Source organism: Nomascus leucogenys, chromosome 13 (genome assembly GCF_006542625.1).
Source record: "Nomascus leucogenys isolate Asia chromosome 13, Asia_NLE_v1, whole genome shotgun sequence".
NCBI lineage: Eukaryota > Metazoa > Chordata > Mammalia > Primates > Hylobatidae > Nomascus > Nomascus leucogenys.
Genome location: NC_044393.1, coordinates 106,987,538 through 107,015,358, shown reverse-complemented (window position 1 = coordinate 107,015,358; position 27,821 = coordinate 106,987,538). Strand labels below are relative to the sequence as shown.

At 44.8% G+C, this 27,821-nt stretch overlaps 2 protein-coding genes across 4 annotated transcripts in view; both read left to right on the top strand.

Annotated features, from left to right (window-relative positions):
• Positions 1-3,475: 3,475 nt before the first annotated feature.
• On the top strand, positions 3,476-4,132 carry LOC115838053 (serine/arginine repetitive matrix protein 3-like; the record flags this gene model as incomplete). Its single annotated transcript, XM_030826782.1, has 1 exon — positions 3,476-4,132. A coding segment is annotated over one exon (657 nt), but the record flags the coding sequence as incomplete, so codon positions are not given.
• A 48-nt stretch (positions 4,133-4,180) lies between these two features.
• ESYT2 (extended synaptotagmin 2) overlaps positions 4,181-27,821 on the top strand; it is a 98,814-nt gene continuing 75,173 nt past the window's right edge. For 2 of the 3 annotated variants that reach the window (XM_012512305.2, XM_030826351.1), the window contains exon 1: positions 4,194-4,645. In XM_012512305.2, coding sequence (XP_012367759.2) covers positions 4,316-4,645 — 330 coding nt within the window. In that variant the 5' untranslated portion in view covers positions 4,194-4,315. Of the gene's footprint in view, positions 4,646-27,821 lie in introns of all 3 variants that reach the window. The other variant, XM_030826350.1, reaches the window with a different exon arrangement.

Sequence of the window (27,821 nt, the reverse complement as noted above, 5' to 3'; positions counted from 1 at the left end):
TTGAGCCCAGGAATTCAAGATCAGCCTGAGCGACAATGGGACCCCATCTATACAAAAAATTTAAAAATTATCTTGGCATAGTGGCATGTGCCTGTAGTCCCAGCTATTCAGGAGGCTGAGGTGGGAGGATCACTTAAGCCCAGAAGATCAAGGCCCCAGTGAGTTCTGGTCACGTCACTGCACTCCAGCCTGAACCACAGCGCAAGACCCTATCTCAGAAAACAAAAAAAGAAACTTAGTGGTCAGTGTGATGGTATAAGGAGGTGAGGCCACGAGGTGACTAGGCCATGAGGCTCCTCCCTATGGATGGAGATAGTGACCTTGCAGACGAGGCTTCTGGCCAGGTGAGCACTCAACACTCCTCCCCTCACCAACAAGGTGCTGTCTTGGAAGCAGAGGAGCCTCTTGGTATATTTTTTTTTCTTTTTTTTGAGATGGAGTCTCACTCTGTCACCCAGGCTAGAGTGCAGTGGTGCAATCATAGCTCACTGTAGCCTTGAATTCCTGGGCTCAAGCAATACTCTTGCCTCAGCCTCCTTAGTAGCTGGGACTACTGGCTCGTGCCACCATGCCAGGGCAATTTTAAGATTTTTTCTTGTAAAGATGGAGTCTTACTACGTTGCCCAGGCTGGTCTTGAACTCCTAGCCTCAAGTGATCCTTCTGCCTCAGCCTCCCAAAGCGTGAGCCACCGTTCCTGGCTCATGATAGTAATAAAGAAAACAGCCTTCCTTCTGGGTCTATCTGATATTCCCTAGGCTAGACTGAGGCCATGGTTTCTGGCAGAAAAGCATCAGGCGTGCTGTTGTGCTCTTCTGAGCACACTGCATGGGGACTCAGTTTCAACTTTTCTCCACTGGTGACAGGTGCCTCATTACCTGGCCACGCTGGTGTCTGCTGGCGTTTCCCACCAGAAAGTCTCAATTTTCCTCTTTGTAATGGAAAAGTATGCTGAAGAAAGATGTCCATTCTCATTCCTCATCAAATCTCCACCTACCACCCTGAGCCTCCACTGATAGCGCACTCCTGCAACAACCCCACTACAGTGATTGGTAAGTGGTGATTTCCATTCTCATAATTCCTTCTCCATTTGAGTTCACATTCTACTGTAAAGAACCTCCCCTTCTCCACTATTATTTTCCCTGCATTTATCACTGGTTTGTTGATCTACATCAGTGTGGACTCATGTGTTTCTATTTTGCTCACTCAGTGGTAATCTGCCAATATCATTCTTTGTTTTGTTGCTCAAATTGTCCTAGACTTCGCCACTACTTTCCATGTCCTTTTATCTCCCGTGAATCTTTGAGCACTTCTTCACTTCCTTGAACGACAAAATTATTTCAGGATCATCTTGTACTTCCACTCCAGCCCTGAAATTAGCCATTTCTCCAAAGAGCCCTGATTCCTTTTGTTGGAAAACCTTATTTAGAAGATAAAGATCTGGGGGCTAGCTGTGATCATTGCTACTGCGGTACCACTGCATCTAGATACTCAGCAGACAGAACTAGAAACTATTTCTGTTTATATGCACATACACCTACACGTGTGTGCACACATACAACTATCTTTATATCTATCTGTATATACATATTTTAAAATGAATTCATACTACCACTTCCAGTTTCAATCCAATCCCTCAGTGTTCTTTTTAGCCTTCCCTCTTTCATGTTTTTACCTTCTCCAACAGCAAGAAACCTGGCTTTCACTGTCCCCAGTATATTTAATTTGCTGGTATAACCTCCAAATGGAAGAGACGCAGAGCACGTGCTCTTATCCTTCATAATGAGACGTATTTAAAGGTGTTGGGGAGGACCTAAAAGCAGGAAGAGTTGAACCTAAGCAGAAGATAGCACTTTCCTCTGAAACCAGGAAGGCTGGAACTTCGCAGCTGTGCACCGGAGCACTCAGAATGACGTTCCAGAGAAAGCAGCACTGTTCCTAGTCTACAATACTTTTTCTTGTCTACAAGAAGGAAAGGATGGAGGGGTCATGAAAAGTCACAGGAGATTGAGGGGTATAATATTAGCAAAAATCTAAGAGCCGAGCTGGACCTGCAGTCAGACTAGACACCTCTAAGACTGAGCTGTGGCAGGGCCTTAGGATCTGCTTTCTGCAGGCAACTAACCACAGGGAGGGGCTGGAAGCCCGGGGCTCACACAGAGGGAAGCTGAGGACACTTGGGCTGACTGGTATACAACATGGGAACTTCTCTTCAATCTAGTTTACAAGCGTGGGTCAACCACTGGATGGCACATGGCACAGTTTTTTTTTTGTTTGTTTGTTTTTGTTTTTGAGACGTAGTTTCGCTCTGCCGCCCAGGCTGGAGTGCATTGGCGCGATCTCGACTCACTGCAACCTCTGCCTACCGGGTTCAAGTAATCCTCCTGCCTCAGCCTCCCGAGTAGCTGGGACTACAGGTGCGCGCCGCCATGCCCGGCTAATTTTTTGTTATTTTTAGTAGAGACGGGGTTTCACCATATTGGCCAGGATGGTCTTGATCTCCTGACCTCGTGATCCGCCCTCCTCGGCCTCCCGAAGTGCTGGGATTACAGAATTTTTTATGTGGCTTATGTTTATGCAAGTCTTTGTAGGATGTGATCCTACAATTTTCCAGTAGAGGAAAGCTGGAAAAGAAAGGCTCAGGCTCCTTTCTGTGTCAACAAGGCAATTACTTGCTTTAGTGTTGAGGCTTAGTTTTGAATGAAAGGTGGTGTTAGGAGCATTAACAGGTTGCATATTTACAATATACATAATTTGCTGCTGCAGCAAACCAGGGACTGTGAAGAGTAAGAAAAGGGAAACCACTTCCATTCCTTGCTTGGGGTTTACTGCCCTTGCCTGGAGTTGAGCGTTTAGACTCTGCAATGTTTTACCTATGTGATATAATCTCCACATACATATATGCACACAAAATTATGCAGACACAGGAACGAGGGGAGAGGGATTCCTATGTAACGGTAACCGTGCTTCTTCTGGGCATTTGTTTATTCATTCAGTACCTGCCAGTGCCCTACTCTGTTACAAATTCACTAAAAATTTCCTTGGAATTCACTGAATATGCTCAAAAACAGTCAAGTAGGATGTTCTCTGCTACTGTTTGGCTTGAAGTTTCCTTGAAAGAGACTACAAAACAAATATAATTAACTCGATTGAATTCACTGGAAAATAAAGTGATCAATAGTTGTGTTTTTGAGTTAACTGAAAAATGACCTCAGGAATCACAGGCAAGGCCCAAAATGAGTCGTTTGAAACAGCTATTAATAGTTGGCCACAATATTAACACCTTTGGCGAAGCTGCGTGGTGCCCGGAGTGGAGTTCCCGAGTGTCAACAGCGTCCCTTGGGCGCTTGCGGTGGTCTTTGCCCGGCACTACCAGACTCCTCAGGGAGGATTTTTGGGATTAAAGGCATCTTAAAAGCCAACTGAACTGTGTGAGTTGTCAGGGTCACAAGAGTGGTTCGTGTTTAAAACCCTGACAAGCAGGGTGGGAAGAGCCACAGAGGCAGCGTTCTCACGCCGGAATGCCCGATAACAAGACCATCCCGAGAGACTCCGCAAAAGCCACAGCCTTGCACACTGGCTACGCAACCTCACACCGAGAAATACTGGAGGACTCCCGCCAGCAACGCCCGTCCAACCGCCGGCGGGCGGCGCCCTGTCACCCGTCCTCGTGGCCGCGAAATTACCGCAAACAGGGACGCCGCCCTCTCATCCCACCGCCACCCGGGCTGCGCTCAGCGGCCGCGCCCCCCCACGTTTGCCAGCAGCTCCCAGAGGCGGTCAGTCTTTCGGTTTGACGACGGCAACTTCCCAGGCCTCGGCGAGCGCAGCCACGCACCCGGAAGCCGCCTCGGGAGTCCCACGCTGGGGCGCGACGCCGAGCCAGAACCGCCCGCGGGCTCCGAAGCCACAGGCGAGTGGGGAGGGTGCCCTGTGGGGCTCGGAGGGGACGCAGTCACGCCCGGCCCACGTAACGAGCACTCTCCTTCCCGGTCCCCAGCTCCCGCCAGCCGAGACGCAACGCTCCGCGTGATGACGTCGTGCGCCCGCCCCGCCCACTCCAGTAGTCGCCGACCCGGCCCACGGCCCGCCCCGCGCGATGACGTCAGTATCCACTCCACCCGCTCCGGGTGACGTGCCAGCCCCAGGCCCGCGCCGCTCCCGCCCCGCGTGATGACGTCGCCCTCCCGGGCGGAGGCTGGCGTGCGGCGGAGCCGCGTCCCCTCAGAGGGGCGCTGGCGCGGGGCTGAGCTGCCCGGGATCAACGCGAGCACCCGGCCCGCCTCGGCTGGGAGGGCAGCGCGGCACGGCGGGGCGATGAGCGGCGCCCGAGACGAGGGCCCGGAGGCGGGCGCCGGCGGGGCTGGGGGCCGCGCGGCGCCTGAGAACCCAGGGGGCGTGCTGAGCGTGGAGCTGCCCGGGCTGCTGGCGCAGCTGGCGCGGAGCTTCGCGCTGCTGCTGCCCGTGTACGCGCTGGGCTACCTGGGGCTCAGCTTCAGCTGGGTGCTTCTCGCGCTCGCGCTGCTCGCCTGGTGCCGCCGCAGCCGCGGCCTCAAGGCCCTGCGCCTGTGCCGCGCGCTGGCGCTGCTGGAAGACGAGGAGCGCGCTGTGCGCCTGGGGGTGCGCGCCTGCGACCTGCCCGCCTGGGTGAGTGCAGATCCCTGCCCGTCCCGACCCCTGATCCCCAGTCCCGATGCCCCCTCGTACAGGCAGGCGCTCCCCTCCCCGCGACCTGCCGCCTGGGTAAGTGCAGACCCTAGCCCTGCCCCGGCTCCCGCCTTCGTAGTCCCCCACCCACCCTGGTCCAGGCAGGCGCTCCCCCGTCGTCTGGGCGAGTGCAGACCCCAGCCCCGGCCCCCGGGCCCGTTCCTGCGACCTGCCAGCCCAGGTGAGTGCAGACCCCGCCCCGCCCCGCCTCCCGGCCCCGACTCCCAGCTTGCTCCCGACCTGCCCGCTAGGGCGATTGCAAACCCCAGCCCCGCCCCGGCCTCCGGCCCACTCCCTGCGAACCTGTCCGCCTGGGGCCGCCGCCCGCTGCTCCCGCTCCCGCCCTGGTCCAGAGTGCTCCGTGCCCTCCCGCCGTCCAAGTCGGGCGTCCCCCTCACCGTTTCCCCGCCCGCCCAGGCTCCGGGTCCGGGGCGCGTCTGCCCTCGCGAAGCCTCCCCTCGCCGTCCCGCGCGGCTTTCCCGGAGACCCCTCCTCACAAAGCCTGCTTCCCTCCTTCGGCCTGCAGACCCCCCAGCGCCAGCGGCAGGTACCGGGCTAGGCGCCCCCTCTTCGGCCGCGGCCCTGCCTGGAGCGCGCGCTTCCTCCTAGTGCCGCCCGCGGGGTCTCCTTAGGGGCCTGAGCGGCCGGTTCGGCTCTCAGAGCGCCCAGCGCGATTCTCGTGCTCATTCCCAACGCCCTGCCGGCCTGGAAATGCTCCGGGTGGCTTCAGCTTTTCCTTCTCTCTGTTTTAAAAAAACGTAATGACAGCTGGTGGGGGAGAAGTTAACTTTTTCTTCTACCAGGAGAAGACTCATTCGTGTCTTGGTTGTTTCTGACGCATTTCAAGGGCAGTGAGTGTCTCCCGAAAGATGTAGAGATGTTAGATAATACCAACTATATTTTTTTGCAAGTATAGTTGTGAGACTGAGCATTTTTATATGGGGTCGACCTGAATCCAGTGTGAATGTGTGTGTGTGTGGCAGGAAGTTTTGGAAGAGTTGCAGCAATAGCAAGAGTCATGGTATTATTTTATTTTTAACCCGGCAGTTCTGTACCTCATATATTTATGGACTGTTGACACAAAGAGTAGGCTTCATATCTTTTTCTTGTCATTCCCTAATTCTTTCTTAGCCATGACTTGGCGTCACAGTTTCACACTGCAAGAAAGGATTTTAATGATGCTTCCATTAGGCTTAATATAAACTTTGGGGTGAAGGTGACCAGTAGTGGATTTCGGAAGGGTCATTTTCTCTTAGAGGAGGAAAGGTCCCTGTTTCCAGTCATGAGACACCTGAGAAGTAAGGCATGACACAGATGGCAAACAAGAATTAGAAAGGAGGCGTGCCCAAGACAAGAAGGTAGTAGATGCTACTTTGTGACGACAGATTGCAACTGGGGTAAGAATATAATGTAAGGAGCTTGGGAATGTACAGTTCTGCCGATGCGTGGTGAGCATGAGAGACAGTCATATTTGGAGAACCAAGGTAACTGGCATGATACAGCTCTTAGCTGGCAGCGGGAAAAACTGAGGGGTGTGTAGAGAAAGGAAGTTAAGAGGAACCGAGGTGGGAAAAACTAAGAACAGAAGAGGTGCACTTTGGAAATGGAAAAGGACTTTGAAGTGACGTTTTGTGTCTATGTTACACTAAGATGCATACTACTAAAAAGTAGCTAAAAACGGAGTCCATTACCATCCATTACCAAAACAGCAATGTAATCAATGCTGAAATTTGCAGGAAGTGATGATGCTGACTTTCATAGATACTTGGTTATTGGCTAATATCAAATTTACTTGTTAAAAATCTTTGTGAAACACAGATTTTCTTTTCTTTTCTCCTTTTTTTTGAGACAGAGCCTCTCCCTGTCACCCAGGCTGGAGTGCAATGGCGTGATCTCGGCTCACTACAGCCTCCGCCTCCAGGGTTCAAACGATTCTCCTGCCTCAGCCTCCCGAGTAGCTGGGATTACAGGCGCACGCCATCACGCCTAGCTAATTTTTGTATTTTTAGTAGAAACAGGGTTTCACCATGTTGGCCAGGCTGGTCTTAAACTCCTGACCTTGTGTTGTGCACCCCTTGGCCTCCCAAAGTGCAGGGATTACAGGTGTGAGCCACCGTGCCCAGCCACGCAGACTGTACAGATGAAATTGCTGCCCTATTAAAGAACTGAAATTCTTTTTTTTTGAGACAGAGTCTCGCTCTGTCGCCAGGCTGGAGTGCAGTGGTGCCATCTCAACTCACTGCAACCCCCGCCTCCCAGGTTCAAGCCATTCTCCTGCCTCAGCCTCCCGAATAGCTGGGACTACAGGCACGCACCACCACACCCAGCTAATTTTTGTATTTTTAGTAGAGACTGGGTTTCACCATGTTGGCCAGGATGGTCTCAATCTCTTGACCTCGTGATCCACCCGCCTCAGCCTCCTAAAGTGCTGGGATTACAGGCGTGAGCCACCGTGCCCAGCCTGAAATTTCTTTTTTTAAAAAAACAGAATACAAAAGTAATTTAGCCAAAGAATCTTTTCGAATTTTTAATCTGTGTGACTTAAACTGATGAACCATGGTATTCACCTCATGAAGAATTTATATTTTCTCCAGAATGTTTTACTTGTTTATTCCTAATTTGTATTTGAGCTCATAATCCCACATGTATAGACTTCAATGTGCCTAGGTTGCTTAAGACACTTCTTGAAGGATTCACATGAAACTTGACAGTGATTATGTTCACAGTTTTAGAGAGATTTTAAAAATATCTTTTAAATTATACTTGTGTATCTATTTTGTGATATTTATTAAAAGTATAATGTACTTTGTTTTCATAATAAAACCAGCAGGTTGCATGGTCTTGAAGTGTGCCTGAAATTCTGCTGTGAAGCAGGGATGGTGGGGGTGGTCAAAGCACATCAATAACAGAAGAAACTATGAATAATAAAAGTTAAGATTTCAATATTACTTGCACTTTGGGCTTGTTTTTGTTTTTATTTTTCTAGAGATGAGTTCTTACCATGTTGTCCAGGCTGGTCTCAAACTTTTGGCCTTGAGGCATCCTCCCACTTAGACTTCCTAAAGTGCTGGGATTACAGGTGTGAGCCACCATGCCTGGCCAGTATTACTAGTACTTTGATTTTTACCATACATACATTGATGCTTGGGGTTTCTGGACTTTGGACTGGTATTTTGCCTTGAACGAGATGTTTTTGTACATCGCAAAGACTGTACTCATTTTCATAGTGTGTCGTTGACGACCGTGAATTCATAGCAGAGTGGAAACATAGGAAAACATGAACTAATGAGACACTAATTTCCTTACCTCACCTTTATATATATTCACTGACAGCTTTTCTTCTTCTTACTGAGTAAAAACTGAAGCTGGATATGGAAATGAGATAAAGAGTATTAACACTTTGAGAAACTATATATAGTGTTCCTGATTGAGGCTATTAGGATGTAAAAAATGGCTCTCACTTAACTGTGATAATTCTGTAAGTTTGGTCCTACAGCTTTAATATAAACAGTGTTGTTATTCTTCACTTATTTTCCCATGAACAGTGATGTTCCAGCTGTTCAGGGGAAAGGCCTGGCAGGCTGGATGAGTTGAGGACAGGGCTTTTTGTTGTATAAGTGTCTACCCTGTGTTAATGGACCCTGGACAATTAGACTACTCTGGGTGAAGAAGAGATTAATTTATTTATTAGTTCATTTATTTATTTATTTTTGAGACGGAGTCTCACTCTGTTGCCCAGGATGAAGGGCAGTGGCGTGGTCTCGGCTCACCACAACCTCTGCCTCCCGGGTTCAAGTGACTCTCCTGCCTCAGCCTCCCAAGTAGCTGGGAGTACAGGCGCCCATCACCACGTCTGGCTAATTTTTGTGTTTTTAGTAGTGACAGGGTTTCACCACGTTGGCCAGGCTGGTCTCAAACTCCTGACCTCAGGTGATCCACCAGCCTCGACCTCCCAAAGTGCTGGGATTACAGGCATGAACCACCGCGCCCAGCCTTTTTTGTTTTTTAAAGAGAGGAGGTTCTCGCTGTGTTCCCCAGGCTGGTCTTGAACTCTTGGGCTCAAGCGAACCACCTATGTGAGCCTCCCAAGTGCCTGGGATTGCAGGTGCATGCCACCATGCTCAGGGCTGTGAAGAAGATTCTTGAAGAGTTTTTACAGAGATTGAATAAGGGCAATTTTTCATTACTATTTCTATTTATTTGAAAATATTATCTCTTCATAGGATAACGTCTGACTCTATCCTGCTTTTACTGTTGCCAATAAATGCTGATTGTATGGCTGCCATGGATAATACTGTCATGGATAATACTACTTAACTGTTCCGACAGTCGGTCTTTTATTACCCTCATACTTGGATTATTGAGAATTAAAGCATGTTAGCTTCCTTGGTTATGTTGTTCTGTACTTTTGCATACAAACTTTCTCTGGGGAGAGCTTTCTTCCCATTTTCCTTCTGGGAAGTTCAGGAAAATTTAACTCTAGCAAAAATATGGTATGTACAGTCTAAGAACCAAATGAACAAAAGAAAATAATGCACTGTGGTCTCACGTAAAGAAAGGGCAAATATTTATTTTTTTATTCTCAGTGTTAATCATTGACTTAATACTTTAATAAAATGTTGTGAAGACTTATAACTGAAAATAGTTGGCATAGCTAATTCAGGAGCCACAATTTAGCTATTTTAAACAAGTGCTACTTTAGCACCTGAATCCCAGTGATCATGTGGTTGAGGAAGTGTTGGAGTCCTCATCGTAGTTGCAGATAGGATGAGGGTGCTGCTTGGGTTTCTTGTTCACACCCACACTGCGGCTGCGACACAGAAGGGAAAGGGTGTGACTGTTGTTGCTTCAGTTCTGTGGTCTGAGAACCTCCTTCAGTTAGAACGTTAATGCCCCAAGATGGCTAAAAATAAAGCAGTAAATGTCTGGTTTTTAGTTTATGCTAAAAAATAGATTTAAATTTAGGATATATGCATCCATCAGCCTGTATGTAGTGGATTTAGTAAAATTTCTACTTAAGATTAATATTATCATCATTCTACATTTAAGGATGGGAGGATATAGAGCTAGGGCTAAAATATAAATAGTTTATATGGATATATACACTGAAAACATAATACATTTTATAAGTACGTATTCATAAATGTAAACTTCCATCCTGGGAAGATCAGTTATGGAATAGTGTTATTGTTACACCTGATGAACCTATGATCTTTTCTGTAGGCTTTCATGATTTCCACATTGGTCACAGCCTTTAACCTTGAAGTAGACATTGTGAGTATACTAAAAACCATCAAGTTGTATACTTTAAATGAGTGAATTGACAAGTATGTGAATTATATCTCAATAGCACTGTTAAAAAATATAGACATCGGGGCTGGGCGCGGTGGCTCACGCCTGTAATCTCAGCACTTTGGGAGGCCAAGGCGGGTGGATCACGAGGTCAGGAGATCGAGACCATCCTAGCTAAGACGGTGAAACCCTGTCTCTACTAAAAATACAAAAAATTAGCCAGGCGTGGCAGTGTGTGCCTGTAGTCCCAGCTACTCGGGAGGCTGAGGCAGGAGAATGGCATGAACCCGGGAGGCGGAGCTTGCAGTGAGCTGAGATCACACCATGGCACTCCAGCCTGGGCGACAGAGCCACAGTCCATCTCTAAAAAAAAATCCAACGTCTTTTTTTTTGAGACGGAGTCTTGCTCTGTCGCCCAGTCGGGGGTACAGTGGCACCATCTCAGCTCACTGCAACCTCCGCCGCGCTGGTTCAAGCAATTCTCCTGCCTCAGCCTCCCAAGTATCTGGGACTACAGGTGCACACTGCCACGTCCAGCTAATTTCTTTTGTATTTTAGTGGAGACAGGGTTTCACCATGTTGCCCAGGCTTGTCTTGAACTCCTGAGCTTAGACAGTCTGCCTGCCTCAGCCTCCCAAAGTGCTAGGATTACAGGCGTGAGCCACCGCGCCTGGCCTGGATTTCTTTTAATAATGGATGAAAAGGTGGTCAGTTATAGTGCAAAGTGAGGTATACCTTTGCTTACAGAATTCTAGCTAAAACTGTAAAAGTTTTTAAGGAATATTGTTCTAACTTAAGTTTGGGGGCGTTTACACTTTAAAGGATAGTTAATGAAAGGGTTAGGTATATGAATTTTAAAAACTAGGTAAATATTTTTAACTTAAACCTAATAGTACTTTATTTATTTTTTGAGCTGGAGTCTCACTGTGTTACCCCAGGCTGGCCTCCAACTCCTAGGCTTGAGGGATCCTCCTGCCTCAGCCTCCTGAGTAGCTGGGACTACAGGTGTGAATCATTGTACCCAGCTCTAATATTACTTTATTTTTATTTTTTAATTTTATAAATTTATTTGAACATTTTTTATACTTGTAGTAGAGCTGAGGTCTTGCTATGTTGCCCAGGCTGGGCTCAAGTGATCCTCCCATTTCAGCACTTCTGAAGTGCTCTGATTACAGGTGTGAGCCACCACATCTGGCCTATAATAGTCCTTTAAACACTGATGCTATACTGTATTGGCTTAAACAAATATTAATTTTAATTGCGGCCAGGCGCAGTGGCTCACACCTGTAATCCCAGCACTTTGGGAGGCTGAGGCGGGTGGATCATGAGGTCAGGAGATCGAGACCATCCTGGCTAACATGGTGAAACCCCATCTCTACTAAAAATACAAAAAATTAGCTGGGCGTGGTGGCAGGCGCCTGTAGTCCCAGCTACTCGGGAGGCTGAGGCAGGAGAATCGCTTGAACCCGGGAGGTGGAGCTTGCAGTGAGCCAAGATCGCGCCACTGCACTCCAGCCTGGGCGACAGAGCGAGACTCTGTCTCAAAAAAAAAAAAAAAAAAGAATTTAATTGCATAACAATGGAAATCATGCTTCAAAAATATAAAAAACCGAAATCTGTTTTTCTGTGAGTTATTCCAAACTCTTAACTGTGATTCAAGGTATCAGTATATAATCATCACATATGTTTGAGTAGTTTAGCTTATGGATTGGTTTGTTTCATACTGGGTACATTCTATCAGAACATAATTTTATCATGTATTAGATAATACATTGTGGTCTTTTGTTGTCTCTTACATTTTGTTATGGTTTGGCAAGTCATTATCTTTTTTAGTTTTCATGACAATTCTGTCTCGGAGGAATTTTATTTCTTCATTTAGAGATGTAAGGACCCACTATATGCAGATTATTGTGCCAACAAAAGTGTAAGAAGTCATCCTGTCTTCATATTTACACTCTTCTCAGAGTAGTTAGAACAAGCACCTGGGAGGCGGGCTGTGGTGATGGCTCCAGTGTCACGGTGGTTCAGAAGAAAGGAGCAGGGAGGGCTCTATGGTAGGTAAGGGGGTGTGTTATAAATTTACGGACATGTTAGAGAAGAGATTCTATTCTTATTGAAGGGCATGGCCTTGTGTTCAGTGGCAACAGCGCGAGCAGCCGTGTGGAGGACAGTTGCAAAGGTGGATTTCTGGGCCGTCTCATCTGGAGGGAAATGCATGGAAGTTCTGATAGGGTTGTAACTCCTCCACCTGGTAGAAGGCTGCACTCAGCTTGGGACTTACTCTGGGCCCAGCAGTGAGGAATGGAAGTGGTCCCACTAGACCCCAGCCCAGGTCCCCACAACCTGGGAGGAGTAGAAGTGCTCCTTCTGGATGGCTGGCCCAGGCCCTCAGGGCAGTTCTGATTTACAGGATGCAGGGACATGGCTGTGATTACTGTCGTGCTTTTAAGACAGAGTTTGGACATGACGGGGTGAAAGTAGTGATGTGTTCAGATCTAAGCTTGTGAAATCAGAAAAGGAAAGCTACTGTGTAATGCAGTGTACTTCTGTTCTTGCTGTAGCTACCAGAAAACTCACAGCCAAAATTATTGCTGGATTGTTGGGCCCTGTACTACTGTACTGTAATAGCTGGGAGTACCCATCGCACTTTTCTTCAAATAGACAATCTTCTTTCACTCTCAATGATCTTATTGTTCCTTGAACACTGAGTCACCTCCTGTTCTTTTGGAATTGGGTGGGGCATAGTTCTTACACAGATGGTGAATATGTTGGTAGTTGTCTTTTGCATGGGATCATTTTTCCATAAAGCATGTTTTATTTATGGAGGTTTTTCCAGTCTTTCTCCCTGTCACTGATTTTTTTTCTTCATTTATTTTTCTTAACTGTTTTTAAAGTTCTAGAATGTTTGTTAAAGCAAACTATTTATTTATTTTTTGTTTTTGTTTTTGAGATGGAGTCTTGCTGTCTCCCTGGCTGGAGTGCCCTGTGGCGATCTCAGCTCACTGCAAGCTCCGCCTCCCGGGTTCACGCCATTCTCCTGCCTCAGCCTCTCCGAGTAGCTGGGACTACAAGGCGCCCGCCACCACGCTTGGCTAATTTTTTGTATTTTTAGTACAGATGGGGTTTCACTGTGTTAGCCAGGATGGTCTCGATCTCCTGACCTCGTGATCCGCCCGCCTCGGCCTCCCAAAGTGCTGGGATTACAAGCATGAGCCACCGTGCCCAGCCAAAGCAAACTATTTATTTTTGTGAATTTTTTCCTGGATCACATTTTAAGAAACTAGTCCAATTTATATCTAAGGATTAAAAATGAGTCTTGATGAATTTATGGACATTTATTAGGCATTTGCCATGTTCTAGGTACTGTGCTAGGTGCTAGTGACACAAAATATGTGTAAGACAAGGCCTTAAACTCAGAAATTTACTAGCTGGCAATAACACAACAAATCTGTTTAATCCTAGCATTAGTCACAGTATGAATTGGTGGGTTTTTTTCAATTATTTTTATTTATTTATTTTTTGACACAAGGTTTTGCTCTGTTGCCCAGACTGGAGTGCAGTGGCACAATCGTGGCTCACTGCAGCCTCAACCTACTGGGCTCAGTCACCCCTTCCGCCTCAGCCTCCCCAGTAGCTTGGGCTACAGGCATGCGCCACCACATCTCACTAATTTTTAAAATTTTTTGTAAAGCGGGGATTTCTCCGTGTTACCCAGGCTGGTCTTGAACTCCTGGGCTCAAGCTATCCTCCCGCCTCTACTTCCCAAAGGTCTGGGAGGGAATACAGCCGTGAGCCACTGCACCTGGCTATTATTATGTTATCTGATGAAAGTATTATTTTTATTATGTTCAACATGTTTTGAAATATGTATACATTGTAGAATGTGCTAAATCAAGCTAATTAACAAATGCATTATGTCACGGGCTTACCATTTTTTGTGGTGGAACACTAGAAAATCTACTCTTAGTGACTTTTTTAAGAATATATTATATTGTTGCTAACTATAGTTACAGTGTTGTACAATAGATCTCTTGAACTTATTCCTTATAATTGAAATGTTTTATCCGTTGGCTAATATCTCTCTAGACTCTCCGCCATTCTTTTAGTAAAAATAATACATGTTCACTTTTTTAAAATCCAAGAAAAAATATATTTAAAAGATCATCCATAATACCAAACCATCCATAATGGTAGTTGGTAGAAAAGTATACATTGAATGGGGTTTAATGGATTACCGCAGTGTCTAGATGAAAGTATCAATACAAAGTAAGAAGCACGTCCCACGTGCATTTGTGTATGGCAGCAGCAGCGTCCTTTCCGATAACAGCTTCCGTGTTGTGCTTGGTGATTGCATGCTGGAATTAGTGATAACCACACCAACAGCAGATGTGGAAATACTAATATGATGGTTTTCATTATGCTTTCTTTATTACTTGTAAAATTGTCATTGAAACTGAGTTTTTTTTAATTTGTTCAGTTACACAGTGAAGTCCCCCTTTATCTTTCTATATTTAATGAATATGCAGTTGTATTTTTCTTCATTTCTTATGTTATGGCTAGACAGGTTTCAAAAACATTTTTTCTGATTTAAAGAAGAAAGTATGCTCATTGAAGAATAAGCTTTGGAGAAGAATAAAGAAGAAAAAGGTTACCTGCAATTCTACTAACTAGTGATAACGTTACATTGGCAACATTTCAGTGGATTTTGTTAATCTTTTAATGATATGTTTGGATATATATGTGTGTGTATAGTATCCTCCTTTCTTAAATGCTATATTATGGATATTATGTTATTCTTCAGAAATATGACTTTGGCTATTGCAATATCATCTGTCTTACGGAACTACCAGAGTTTATTTAAATGATGTCTGATAGCCATTTGAAAAACTAGATTGTGAGATATGATATAATGAGAAGAGATAAAAATAGAATTTGAGATATTTAATTTCCTGCTCTTTTTAAGTTATGAGAACTTATTTACTTGAGCTATTTGTTAGATCTGTGTCTAGGATATATGAATTATTTTTGAACTCATCATTAGACTGACATGATAATTTTATAAGCAAAAGTCTGGCCATGGAAGGCAGTGTTTGTTTTTGCATGGTATGATGTTAAAAGACAGAAGATTTATCCCTATCTCTTTTTGTCTGAATAACCTTTGGAAGAAAGCATTCCCTCCATAATGAGTCACAACTTCAGATTGCTTTTCTTCCCCTGTGCTGTGCTGGTATATTAAAGTTTGCTAACAGTTACAAGTATTCTTAACTGCAGTGGTTTCATGTAGCACAATTGAGTGATGGCTACTTTGAGGTTCCCGTGATGTCCTGCTGAATTGGTGTGTCCTTGTCTGGACGTGACCAGTCATGTGGCCAGTGCCCGCGTGAGTGGGCTGCCCTTCTGTGGGGTGTGCTGAGGTGTGGCCACCGGCCTCTGGTTAGCTTTGAGGCTCCCACCGTCTCGCAGAGCCCACAGCTCAGGCTCTGGCTCTGGTGGGTGAGGGTTGTGCCCTGAGGCCCACCCCTTCCTAACTCCCTGCCCTTGGGTGAGTCAGGTACAACTCTTAGAACCTTGTTTCCTCTTTGGTTTGATGGGGGTTGAGCCTGACTGTGCTGTGGTTGTGAGGCTGGAATGGGGAGAGGCCAGTGAACACACTGGACGTGGGCGGGCAGCGAGGCATGTCCTTGGGTCAGCCGTCTGAGTCACAGGCCCGGAGATGCCCAGCTGTGACCAGTACTCCGCTTGCAGGCAAGTCCTGGTGTGGCCTTTGCCACCTCCCTCCCCCACCTCTGCTGAAATGGAACAGATGAGCCCTGGGGTTTTTCTTTGTTTCTGTTCCACTGTGGTTTGTTTACGCTGTTGCTAAGAATTTATCTACCATAATGCTTTGTTATTATTAACACTTGCAAGTATGTATGCCTTAAAATTTCACTTTCTCTCTCTTCCTCTCTGTATATCCCTAAAATAATATCCAAGGAGCCTGCGTTGTCACTCCTCTTCCTTGCCTTGATTTGCTCTGTATCTTCCGTAAAAAAAATGTTGTTCCAAGGACATGGCTAATCTTTCTTGACTCCACTTCCAGGAGTCACCCTGATGGCATAGATAATGATAGTTAATTTTACATTTTGTACATATAACATTTAATTATTCTAATATTCATTAACTTCCTTTTGTGAATAAGTGCTGGTTAGTGACTAAAAAGTGGGGATTTGAAAGTGCACATCCTATTTCAGGGTCAGTTGTAATAGTTTAATTTTAACGTGTATTATATGTGGAGTTGTTTCCTTCTTTTTATGTCTGAGGGATTGACATGTTTTAAGTTTCCCAGAGTAAGGTAGATCTGTAGAAAATAAATCCAGTGATTTGGGAGGAGAACATTATCTAACTTCATGCCATAAATATTATACTGGAGTACCTATTATATGCCAGTTTTTTATTATGCTGCTCACATTTCAAGAACCAGTATCAACTTGCTAAAATTATTAATCTGAATGATACTTTCACCTTCCATTTTCTTATGAAACTTTGTTACATATTTGTTAAAGCATTTAGTTTAATCTGTAAACCAAAAGTATTTGAGACAAGTCTCAATTAATTTAGTATTTTATTTGGCCAGGGTTAAAGGATGCTGGTGACATAGTCTCAAGACATGTGCCCCAGGGGGTTGACCTGTAAGTTTTAGGGATACATAAGACATCAATCAATACATGTAAGCTGTACATTGGTTCAGAAAGGTGGGACAGCTGGAAGCGGGTACATTCGTTCAGCAAGGTGGGATACCTGGAAGCAGGTGGGTGTGGCGAGTGCTCCAGATCATAGCTGGACTCAAAGATTTTTCTGATTGGCAGTTGGTTAAGTTACTGTCTAGAGACCTGGAATCAATAGAAAGGAATGCCTGGATTACCTTGTGGAGACCAAGGTTTTATTGTACAGATGAAGCCTCCAGGTAGCAGGCTTCAGAGAGAATAGATGGTTAATGTTTCCTGTCAGACTTAAAGAGTCTGTCAGTTCCTCTGTCAGTTCTGTCAGTCTTAAGGTCTGTGTCATGGTAATGAGGTGTGTCTGACGCCCTGCCCCCCCATCGTGGCCTGAAGTAGGTTTTACAGGTTAACTTTGGAATGCCCCTGGCGGAGAGGAGGAGCTGTTCAGATAGTTGGGAGCTTAGAATTTTGTTTTTGGTTTATACTTTGTACCCAATTTGTAAAATGTTATATAAAGCTGGTGTTGATATTCATACACAATTAGAAGTGAATTGCCTACTGAGATCATTAATTTATTTCATTTGTGCTACAAATCTGTAAATGGCTAGTAAGTGCGTACCTAAAATTTGTTAACACCATCTACGTTAATATCTGAGTGCTGGAATTTTGAAACCAAAACTCCAGATATAATCCAATACAAAGTAACAATACTCTTCCTACTTATTTTTTCCACACATATAAAGATCTTGGAATTTATCCAGTAACTAGTAGAAAGAATTGATTTTACTTAATCACAAATGGTGCTGTGTGTGAAGCGAAGTTTTAAAAGAAATGCTCCGTAGATGTCAATGTCATTACTGGAGCAGGAGGGAAAGGATGACATGGTTGGTGCATTAGGGCACCTGTGACAAAGTGCCATCCACTTGGTGGCTTCAAACAACACTCTTATCTTTTAAGGGTTCTGGAGGCCAGCAGTTGGAAATCAGTTCCTCTGGGCCAAAACTAAGGGGTGGGCCGGGTGTGCACTCTGGAGGCTCCCGGGGAGAAGCTTTTCCTGCTTTTCTTGCTTCTCAGCCACATTCCATGGCTGCAGGCCCTTCTCCCTTCAGAGCTGGCAGCTGCTTTCATCCTCATAGGGCCATTCTGCTTTCTGTTTTGTCAAATCTCTGTTCCTCCCTATTTTCTTTCTTTTCCTTAGGCAAGGGTTGAGGCTGCAGTGAGCTGTTTGCACCTAGGCTGGAGTGCAGTTGTGTGACCATAGCTCACTGCAGTCTCGACCTCCTGGACTCAAGCAACCCTTCCACTTCAGCCTCTGAGTATCTGGGACTACAGGCCTGCACCACCACACCCAGCTAATTAGCTAATTTTTAAAATTTTTTGTAGAGATAGAGTCTCACTGTGTTGCCCAGGCTGGACTTCCTCCCTTCTTAAGGATACTGGAGATGGCATTTAGGGCCTCCATGAATAATCCTCCACCACCGAAAATCCTTCATTTTATCACATCTGCAACGTTCTTTTTGCCATATAAAGCGACACTCACAAATTCCAGAGATTAGGACGTGACCATCTTTTGAGGGCTGTTACTCAGCTTCCCACACTACCCTGTATCTTGGAGTATTCAGGAGCCAGGAAGGCTTAGTTCCAGCACTTTCCCCGTGCCGTAACATCTCAGAAATCAGATTTATTTTACAAGGGTGTATCATTGTTAATGGACTGTGCTCTTAGTGGCACATGAAGTGATGGTGCAGCTTATAATTGATCACATCTTGATTCAATACTAAGGTTTTTTTCTGTTTTTGGCTGTAGTCCTGGTGTCTGAGGTTGGGTGTGGTCTTTCAGAGGTGGGATGAGGAGGAGCTGTGCAGTGGGAAGAAGGGTTAGGAACTGTGGGAACTGAGATGACCACAGGAAGCAGCACCATAAGTTACACAAGTGGAAGAGTTGGGCTTGATCCCTAGACACAGGGCAGCATCCAGATATCCACTAGAGGGATGTGTCCCAGTTTAAAAGGGGGGGTTAGCAAGATACATTTGGCAGGGATATCCAGAGGGACTGGGGACACAGATCTAAGCATGAAGGGGAAGGAGTGCCTGAATGTCAGGGGAATAGCTTTGGGGAGGAAGGAAGATAGATGAATGAGCCAGGAATGTGAACAACAACCCCAGGGTGTAGAAATGATGCTGGAACAATAGAAGCAGTAGTTTGAGGCTAGGGCTGGGGTGGGAGATTACTTCAGTCTTTAACGTTGCTGTAAGAAACCCAAGAAAGTTCCGAGAGGACTCAGCCCTACAGCAGTCAGCACCTCCCTGGAGAGACAGGAGACAGGCCAGCGAGAGGAGGAAGATTATGTGGATAGCTTCACAAGGGCTGCCTCTCTGCACTTGGAGGAGTGTAACAGAAAACCCGTGAGAAAACAAACGGTGAATGTGCTTGGCACTCATCGCAGGCTGTCTTCTAACTCTTTACATGGAAGTCATTTAAACCTCACAGCTAACATGCCACCTTTGTTTTACAGGTAAGGCAACAAGCTCTGCTAATGTCAGAGGTGAGCACAGGCAGCCCTCGACCTGTGAGGTCTGTGCACTGCCGTGCATTCTCTGCTCTCTCCCCTCTCGATGGCAGTAGGGGAGGAACTGGGGATTTGGCACCATCTAATCTAGTCATTTTTACAACCCCAAGAGAATTGTATGTCATTTCCGCTTTTCGGAGGAGGAGCTAAGGTCTGAGAGACTTGTACCCAGTACAAGTCAGGTGTACCCGCCTGGCCATATTCAGTGTCCTGGGAGCTGGGCCCAGCCCATAAAACTTGTGCTTGCAGAAGGCACCAGAGACGCCAGGGTAGTGGCAGGTTACTGTTTCCAGAAGAGCAAAACCAACACAAGTGAATGACCCACCACCTTCTTAGCCAGTGGGAGCTTCTTTGGGTGTTTTAAGTTTATATACTATTAGCATTCTTAAATACGTTAGGAGGTGACAGCCAGGCTATGGTATATTTTTAAATGTTTCACATCTATGAGAGTAATCGGGACGAGTAACGTATATTTTTAAATGTTTTAGATCTGTGAGAGTAATCGAGACGAGTAATGTATATTTTTAAAACGTTTTTGATCTGTGAGAGTCATCTGGACGAGTAACGTGTGTGTATATATATATATATATATATATACATTTTTTTTTTTTTTTTTTTTTTTTTTTTTTGAGACGGAGTCTCGCTCTGTCACCCAGGCTGGAGTGCAGTGGCACAATCTTGGCTCACTGCAAGCTCCGCCTCCTGGGTTCATGCCATTCTCCTGCCTCAGCCTCCCGAGTATAGCTGGGACTACAGGCGCCTGCCACCAAGCCCGGCTAATTTTTTGTTTTTTTTTTTAGTAGAGACAGGGTTTCACCGTGTTGGCCAGGATGATCTCGATCTCCTGACCTTGTGATCCGCCTGCCTCGGCCTCCCAAAGTGCTGGGATTACAGGTGTTAGCCACCACGCCTGGCCTGAGTAACGTATATTTTTAAAATGTTTTTGATCTGTGAGAGTCATCGGGATGAGGAACGTATATTTTTAAAACGTTTTTGATCTGTGAGAGTCATCGGGACGAGGAATGTATATTTTTAAACGTTCTTGATCTGTGAGAGTCATCAGGGCGAGGAACGTATATTTTTGAAACGTTTTTGATCTATGAGAGTCATCGGGACAAGGAACAGAGGTGCTCTCCCTTGGTCTTTGTTTCCTTCTTACTGTTAACACGTTTTGTCTGGGATGATTTTCCTCCTGCCTGAAAAACTTACTTTAGTATTTCTTTTACTGCAAGTCTACTAGCAATGGATTTTCTCAATTTTTGTCTGGAAAGGTATTTATTTCTGTTTCACTTTCTTAAATTAATATACTTCATTTTTTAGAACAATTCTGGATTTCCAGAAAAATTGAGCAGATAATACAGAGCCCCCACATCCCTTCTTACAATTTCCTGTGCTACGTCTGTCACAACTAATGAGCCCGCGTTGATATATTTAATACTAGCCTGAAGCCCACAGTTTACAGTACGGCTCATTCTCAGTGTTGTACATTCCATGGATCTTGACAAACGGATAATGGCATGTATCAGCTATCACAATGTCATACGAAATAGTTTCGCTGCCCTAAAATCTTCTGTGCTTCAGCTCTTCCTCTCCATCTGCCTGTGCTTACTGATCTTTTTACACAGTTTTGCCCTTTCTAGAATGTCATATATTGGAATTATAAAGTATCGGCCTTTTCAGATTGGTTTATTTCACCTAGAAATATGCATTTTAGGTTCTTCTGTGTCTTTTCATTGCTTGATAGCTCATTTGTTTCATTTTTATTGCAATAAATTCAAATAACATAAAACCATTTTAAAGGACACAATTCAGTGCCATTTAGTACCTTTACATGTAGTGTAATCATCACCTCTCTCTGGTTCCAAAACATTTTCTCTGCCCCAAAAGGAACCCTGTTTTGTGCCCATTCGCGGTCACACCGTATTTCCCCTCCCCCAACCCATGGCAACCACATCTGCTTTGTCTCTGTGGGTTTACCTGTTCTGGGTATTTCCTGTAAACAGAGGCATGTAATATGTGTGTGATCTTTTATGTGTGGCTTCTTTCAGTTAGCATAGTTTTGAGGTTAATTTGCATTGTAGCATATGCCAGTGTATCATCTCTTTAAGGCTGAATATTCCGGTACCGCAGTTTGATTATCCATTCATCCACAATGGCCATTCGGGTTGTTTCCACCTTTTGGCTGTTGTGAATGGTGCTGCTGTGAACATTCATGTACACGTTTTTGTTTGAATATCCATTTTCAATTCTTTTGAGTATACACCTAGGAATAGAATTGTTGGGTCTATGTTTAACATTTTGAGGAATGCCAAACTGTTTTCACAATGCCTGTGCCATTTTACATTCTCACCAGCAATATATGAAGGTTGAATTCCCCCACATCCTTGCCAACACTTGTGTTTTTCTGTTTTTATTGTTACTGCTGTCCTAGTGGATGTAAAGTGGGAGTCACTGTGGCTCTGACTTACATCTCCTCGATGACTGACTAGTACCACGTTTACATGACTTCGTGCATTTCTTCCACCTCCACATTCAGTTAGGTCGTTCGGTAGCTTGAAATTGGCCATGGTGGGAATATTCACACCTCAGAAGTTAGCAGTCTCAGCGAAGTGTCTGTGAGCAGGAGCCAGCCCAAACCCATCCCTGCTCTGAAGCGTGTACTCCTCCAGAGAGGCTCCCCCGTCCTCTGGAAGGCAGAGTGGGCAAAGGCTGCCCTCTCCAGGGTGGTCCTGAGCCGGCCTGTGGCTGTGTGGCAGGGGGAAGCTCTGGCTGCCTCTGATACTCTCTGCTGTAAGGCCCAGCCCTCCAGATGTTGTGACTGGGAGTCTGCAGTGTTTCCCAAGTGCCCGCTGGTCTGTCCCAAAGTCCAGTTTGTGCTTTCTCAGTACAATATCTTGCTAAAAGCTCTATTTTGCTCCTTCGAGGCTAGCTTCTTGCCCTGGGTAGTTTAGGAATTTAGCAAATTCCTCTTGAAAGAGACTCTACCCTTCTTCCCACTTTCCTCTTTCAGGGATCTTGGCCCCTCAGGTTCTGGTTGTTTAGCTGACCCAGACTCCAGTTCTTGTCCTGCCAATCTCCTGAGACGTCCATAAACCCTGTTGGCTTCTTTGAATCTAGCCATATTTCTCTGGATTTCTCAACCTCTTGTAGCACAACCTTGAAGGAGAATAGCCATAGAAAGTTGACTCACCACTCTGTGGTCTTCGCCTCCCCTGAATCCTGCAGCGTTTCAGTGTTTCCAGGTGTGTGTGTGAGCTGTGGCGGCCTGTGCACGTGTGCGGGAGCTTGTGTTCATGCGCCTGTGTGTTCTGTGAACATGCATGGTTCATCTTTATGGTCTCACCAAATATTTCAGTTCTGATGTATTTCTCTGTGATTAACTAGTTTGGCAGATAATTTAGGACCCACAAGGGAATGGCTTTGCCCCTCATTTATCACTGAGCTGAGCCATGTGCTCTTTAAGGACTGGATAGCTCGCTGGGTACCTTTGTTGGTTAAGCCACGAACAAGGAGCTCTGAATTAGGCCACTGATTTACTTTGGGTCCTCTGGCTCTACTTACTTGGTTCTGTTATTATTTGGGGAAGTATCTGATTAAAATAAATGGGCCATGGTAAAAGCAGTATGTGTTTCATAGATTGAGATATTCATTTCTTTTTTCTTAATTTTAATTTTTAATTTTTTATTTTTTAAGAGACAGTCTCATTCTGTTGCCACGCTGGAGTGCAGTGGTGCAATCGTGGCTCACCGTTGTCTTGACCTCCTGGGCTCAAGTGATCCTCCCACCTTGGCGTCCCAGAGTGCTGGGATTACAGGCTTGAGCCACTGTCCTTACCCCTTTTGTTTTTTTTAACAGCTGTATTGAGCTATAATTCACATACCATACAATCCAGCCATTTAAACTATACAATTACCTGTTTTTCAGTATATTCTCAGGATTGTGCAACCATCACCGAAATCTCTTAGTAGAACCTTTTGTCTTCCATAAAGAAACCCTATACCCATCAGCCCTCGCTCCTCAGACCCCTCCACTGCTCTCCCTGTCACGCCCACCCTAGCCACCCAGTAATTCGCTTTGTCTCTATAGGAAGACACCTTCTGGACATCCCATGTAAATGAAATATTACAACATGTAGTCTTTGTGATGAGCTTTTTTTTCTTTTTTTTTTTTTTTTCCAAGACAGGGTCTCACTCTATCACCCAGGCTGGAGTGCAGTGACACAATCACGGCCCATTGCAGCCTCCACCTCCCAGGCTCAAGTGATCCTCCCATCTCAGCCTCCTGAGCAGCTGGGATCATAGGCATGCGCCACCATGCCCGTCTAATTTTCAGCTGTTTTGTAGAGATGGGGCCTCACTGTGTTGGGCTGGTCTTGAACTTCTGGGCTCAAGTGATCCTCTTGCCTCTCAGCTTTCCTCCACAGTGCTGGGATTACAGATGTGAGACACACCATGCCCGGCCCACTTCTTTCACTTACTAGATAGTGTAACATATATTAGTGCTTCGTTTCTTTGTGTTGACAAATAATTCTGTTGTATGAAAAGGCTATATTTTGTTTAGCCATTTATCAAGTAATGATCCTTTGAGCTGTTTCGACTTTTAGGCAAATATAAATCATGCTGCTGTAAGCATTCATGTACAGGTTTTTGTGTGGATGTGTGTTTTCCTTTCTGTTGCATACATATGTGTGGGTAGAGTGGGTCATATGGTACCTCTATGTTTACATATTTTGAGGATCTGCTAAATTGATTTTCAAAGGGGCTACATCATTTTACTGGCAACAAATGAGAGTTCTAATTTCCCCACGTCTTCACGAAAACTTGTTGTTAAAAGGAAAATCTCAGACAAATTAAGTTTAACATAGTTTAATTGAGTAAAGAATGATTCACAAATTGGGCAGTCCTTGAACCAGAATAGGTTCAAAGAGGGTCCAGTGCATCCATGTAGTGGAAGAAGATTTATGAGCAGAAAAAAGAAGGTGAGCTACAGAAACAACCAGCCAGGTTACAGTTCTGCATTTGCCTTATTTGGACATGGTTTGAACAGCTGGCTGCCTGTGATTGGCCAAAACCTGGTGATTGGCCTAAGAGTAGGCTACAGTCTCTTCACACATCCAGTTAGGAAACCTTCAGGCTGAAACTTACAATATGTTAAGGAGACAGCTTTAGGCTAAACTTAACATTATCTATATTTTAACCATCCTAGAAGGCATGAAGTCATACCTCATTGTGATTTTGATTTGTATTTGTCTAACTGATAACGTTGAGCATCTTCATGTGCTTCTTGGCCGTTTTTATATCCTCTTTGGAGAAGCATTCATATAAATACTTTTGCCCCCCTCCCCCCTGTTTTTTTTTTTTTTTGAGATGGAGTCTTGCTCTGTAGCCAGGCTGGAGTGCAATGGTGCAATCTCGGCTCACTGAAACCTTCGCCTCCCAGGTTCAAGCGATCCTCCTGCTTCAGCCTCCCGAGTAGCGGGGACTACAGACGCACGCCACCACGCCCAGCTACTTTTTGTGTTTTTAGTAGAGACAGGGTTTCACCACGTTGGCCAGGATGGTCTTGATCTCTTGACATCGTGATCTGCTCGCCTTGGCCTCTCAAAGTGCTGGGATTACAGGCGTGAGCCACCACGCACCACGCCCAGCCACTTTTGCCCATTTTTAAATTGGTTTAATGTGATCCAAAGTTTACTACAGTAGCCCCCCCTTATCTGTGGGGGATATTTTCCAAGACCCCAGTGAAACAGGATAGTACGAAACCCAGTTGCTGTCAATCAGAACATCTGTTTTGTCTTCTACCCACAAACTTATTTGTTTATTTATTGTTTTTTTTTTTTTTTTTGAGATAGAATCTCACTCTGTCACCCAGGCTGGAGTGTAATGGCGCAGTCTTGGCTCACTGCAACCTCCGCCTCCCGAGTTCAAGCAATTCTCATGGCTCAGCCCCTCCCAAGTAGCTGGCACTACAGGTGCCCACCACCACACCTCGTTAATTTTTTTTTTTTAGTGGAGACGGGATTTCGCATGTTGGCCAGCCTGGTCTTGAACTCCTGACCTCAAGTGATCTGCCGGCCTCAGCCTCCCAAAGTGCTGGGATTATAGGCAAAGTGCTGGAATTACAGATGTGAGTCCCGTGCCAGGCCCCAGCCACAAATTTAATGCCGTTTCCATCTTAAAGTTTGACATGTGACAGCAAAACTAGCATGAAATTATTTTCCTTCTTCAGTTTCACAGAAGAAGATTTGTTCTTACATCTTAGCAACCTCAGCGTATGATACTTTTCTTAGTAAGTCAAGAACTTTCACCTTTTCACTTAAAAGAAGCACTTGATGGCTTCTCTTTGGCATATCTGAATGGCCAACATCACTACTGGTGTGTTTTGGGCCATTAAGTAAAATAAAGGTGACTTGAAACGAGCACGTCGATCCCACGACACTTGAGCTGACGATCAAGACAGCACAGGTGAGTGGGCGGGAGCATGCTCGGCGCGAACGTGCCGGACGGGGCTCGTGTCTCGAGCTGGGCACAGTGAGATTTCATCACCTTACTCAGAACAGCATGCAGTTTAAAACTGACGAATTGTTTGTTTCTGGAAGTTTCCATTTAATATTTTCTGACCTTGGTTGACTGCAGGTAATTGAAATCACAGAAAGTGGAACTGCCGATAAGTAGGGGATTTCTGTAATAGGTAACAAATTGGAGGTCAGTGGGTTCAGTTTTCATACACTGTAGTTACCCCAATTTTAAGATTTGGGGTATTTCTAATAAAAAAAGGAACGTTTGGCAGACATTTTTCTGCGCCTGGAGCTGTGGGGCCTGCTCTCTGGAGAGAGAGGCTGGACGGCCCTACCCCGTGGCGCCATCCTTTTGCGGGTGTGCGCGTCCCTCTCAGCGGGCAGCAAGCCTCAGCTCATGGCCTGGCCTCCTGTTTGTTTTTGTGGCCAGTGAACATCTTTTACATTTTTTAATGGCTGGAAGAAAGTAATTTGTAGGAGGTGAAAATGTTATGAAATTCAAATTTCCGTGACCATATTAAAGTTCTGTTGGAACACAGCCGTGCTCATGAGTTCATACACCAACTGTGGTTGAGTAGTAGTGACAGAGACCTCATGGCCCATAAATGCCCCAGATATTTCCTGTCTGACCCTTTATGGGGAATGTGTAACAGCAAACAGCAGTGAGGCACACACGCTGTAATTGGGAAAGATGTTCTGGAACCTTGGTATCAAACATCCAGTGAAGGTAATGATCATATTCAGGAAAAAAGTACTAGTGTTTTCACATGTCTGATTATTTACTGTTTCTTCATTGTGTACAAATAAATAATTAAAAAGGAAACTAAGTTTTAGGGTGGTAAATTTCTGACCTTCTCATAAGTTGCAATAATTTACTATCTGCATGAGAATAAAGTTAAGCTCCTAGGAGATATATAAACTTATTTCTTGAAAATGTAAAATTCACAGATAAATTTTAAATCTGATGTTAATTCTGAATCCATGTAGATAGATTTTTAGTATTCCAGTCACTTCTGTAATTCTTTTTTTTTTTTTTTTCTTCTTCAGACGGAGTCTTGCTCTGTCACCCAGGCTGGAGTGCAGTGGTGTGATATCAGCTCACTGCAAACCCTGCCTCCCGAGTTCACGCCATTCTCCTGCCTCAGCCTCCCGAGTAGCTGGGACTACAGGTGCCCGCCACCACGCTCGGCTAATTTTTTGTATTTTTAGTAGAGACGGGGTTTCAAATAACCCTGTTTCTACAATCTCATGTAGTTTCTCATATATATATATATATATATTAGAATAAACTATATATACTATGTATATAGTCACACAAAGCTGGATTCATTTAAACAGTATACAGAATATATGCAATTAATTCAGTGCTACAATTGCCTATCTTTTAATCCATTCCAGTCAAAACATAAGCATGTATATTTGAATTAATATTCATTTGATTTAAATTTAAAATAAAAACAGCCAGATTGTCTTAGGTGTTTTAGTGAAGGAGATGAGAAGACAGATTTCCTATTCTTGGACTCATTTTAATTTGTGATATTGATGTAACTCAGGCCAGAACTTCAGCTTCAATCACGATTATCAAATAATTGTGTGACTTTTCTTTCTTTTAGCAGAGACAGGAAAATGTCTAAAGGACTTTAGAGTTTTGTGAGAATATGTTTCAAATCTTTGAAAAATATTCTTCACGGACATGTGTTTATATGTAAATAAGTCTGTTGACGTTAGTGTCTCCATGAAGGGATACTCTGTTGTTCTCCTGAGTAGAAGCTGTAAGGCGTCCCTGTTTTGACTCTGCCATTGAATATTAGTCCTGGCTTAAATTCTCCTAATATTCCACGCATGCACTAAAAGGGGGCTTAACCCCTTTAAAAAATAAATGGATAGAGGAAAAGTATATGTCAGATACAACATATGAAATTCAGGGTACGTTCTCTTAGGAATCTAAGACTTGGATTTCAAATGACTTAGACAGCTTTGTTATGGAAGGTATGCTGGGATGAACCTAGTTTTTAAGTTTTTCTTTTACTCTGTTTTCTG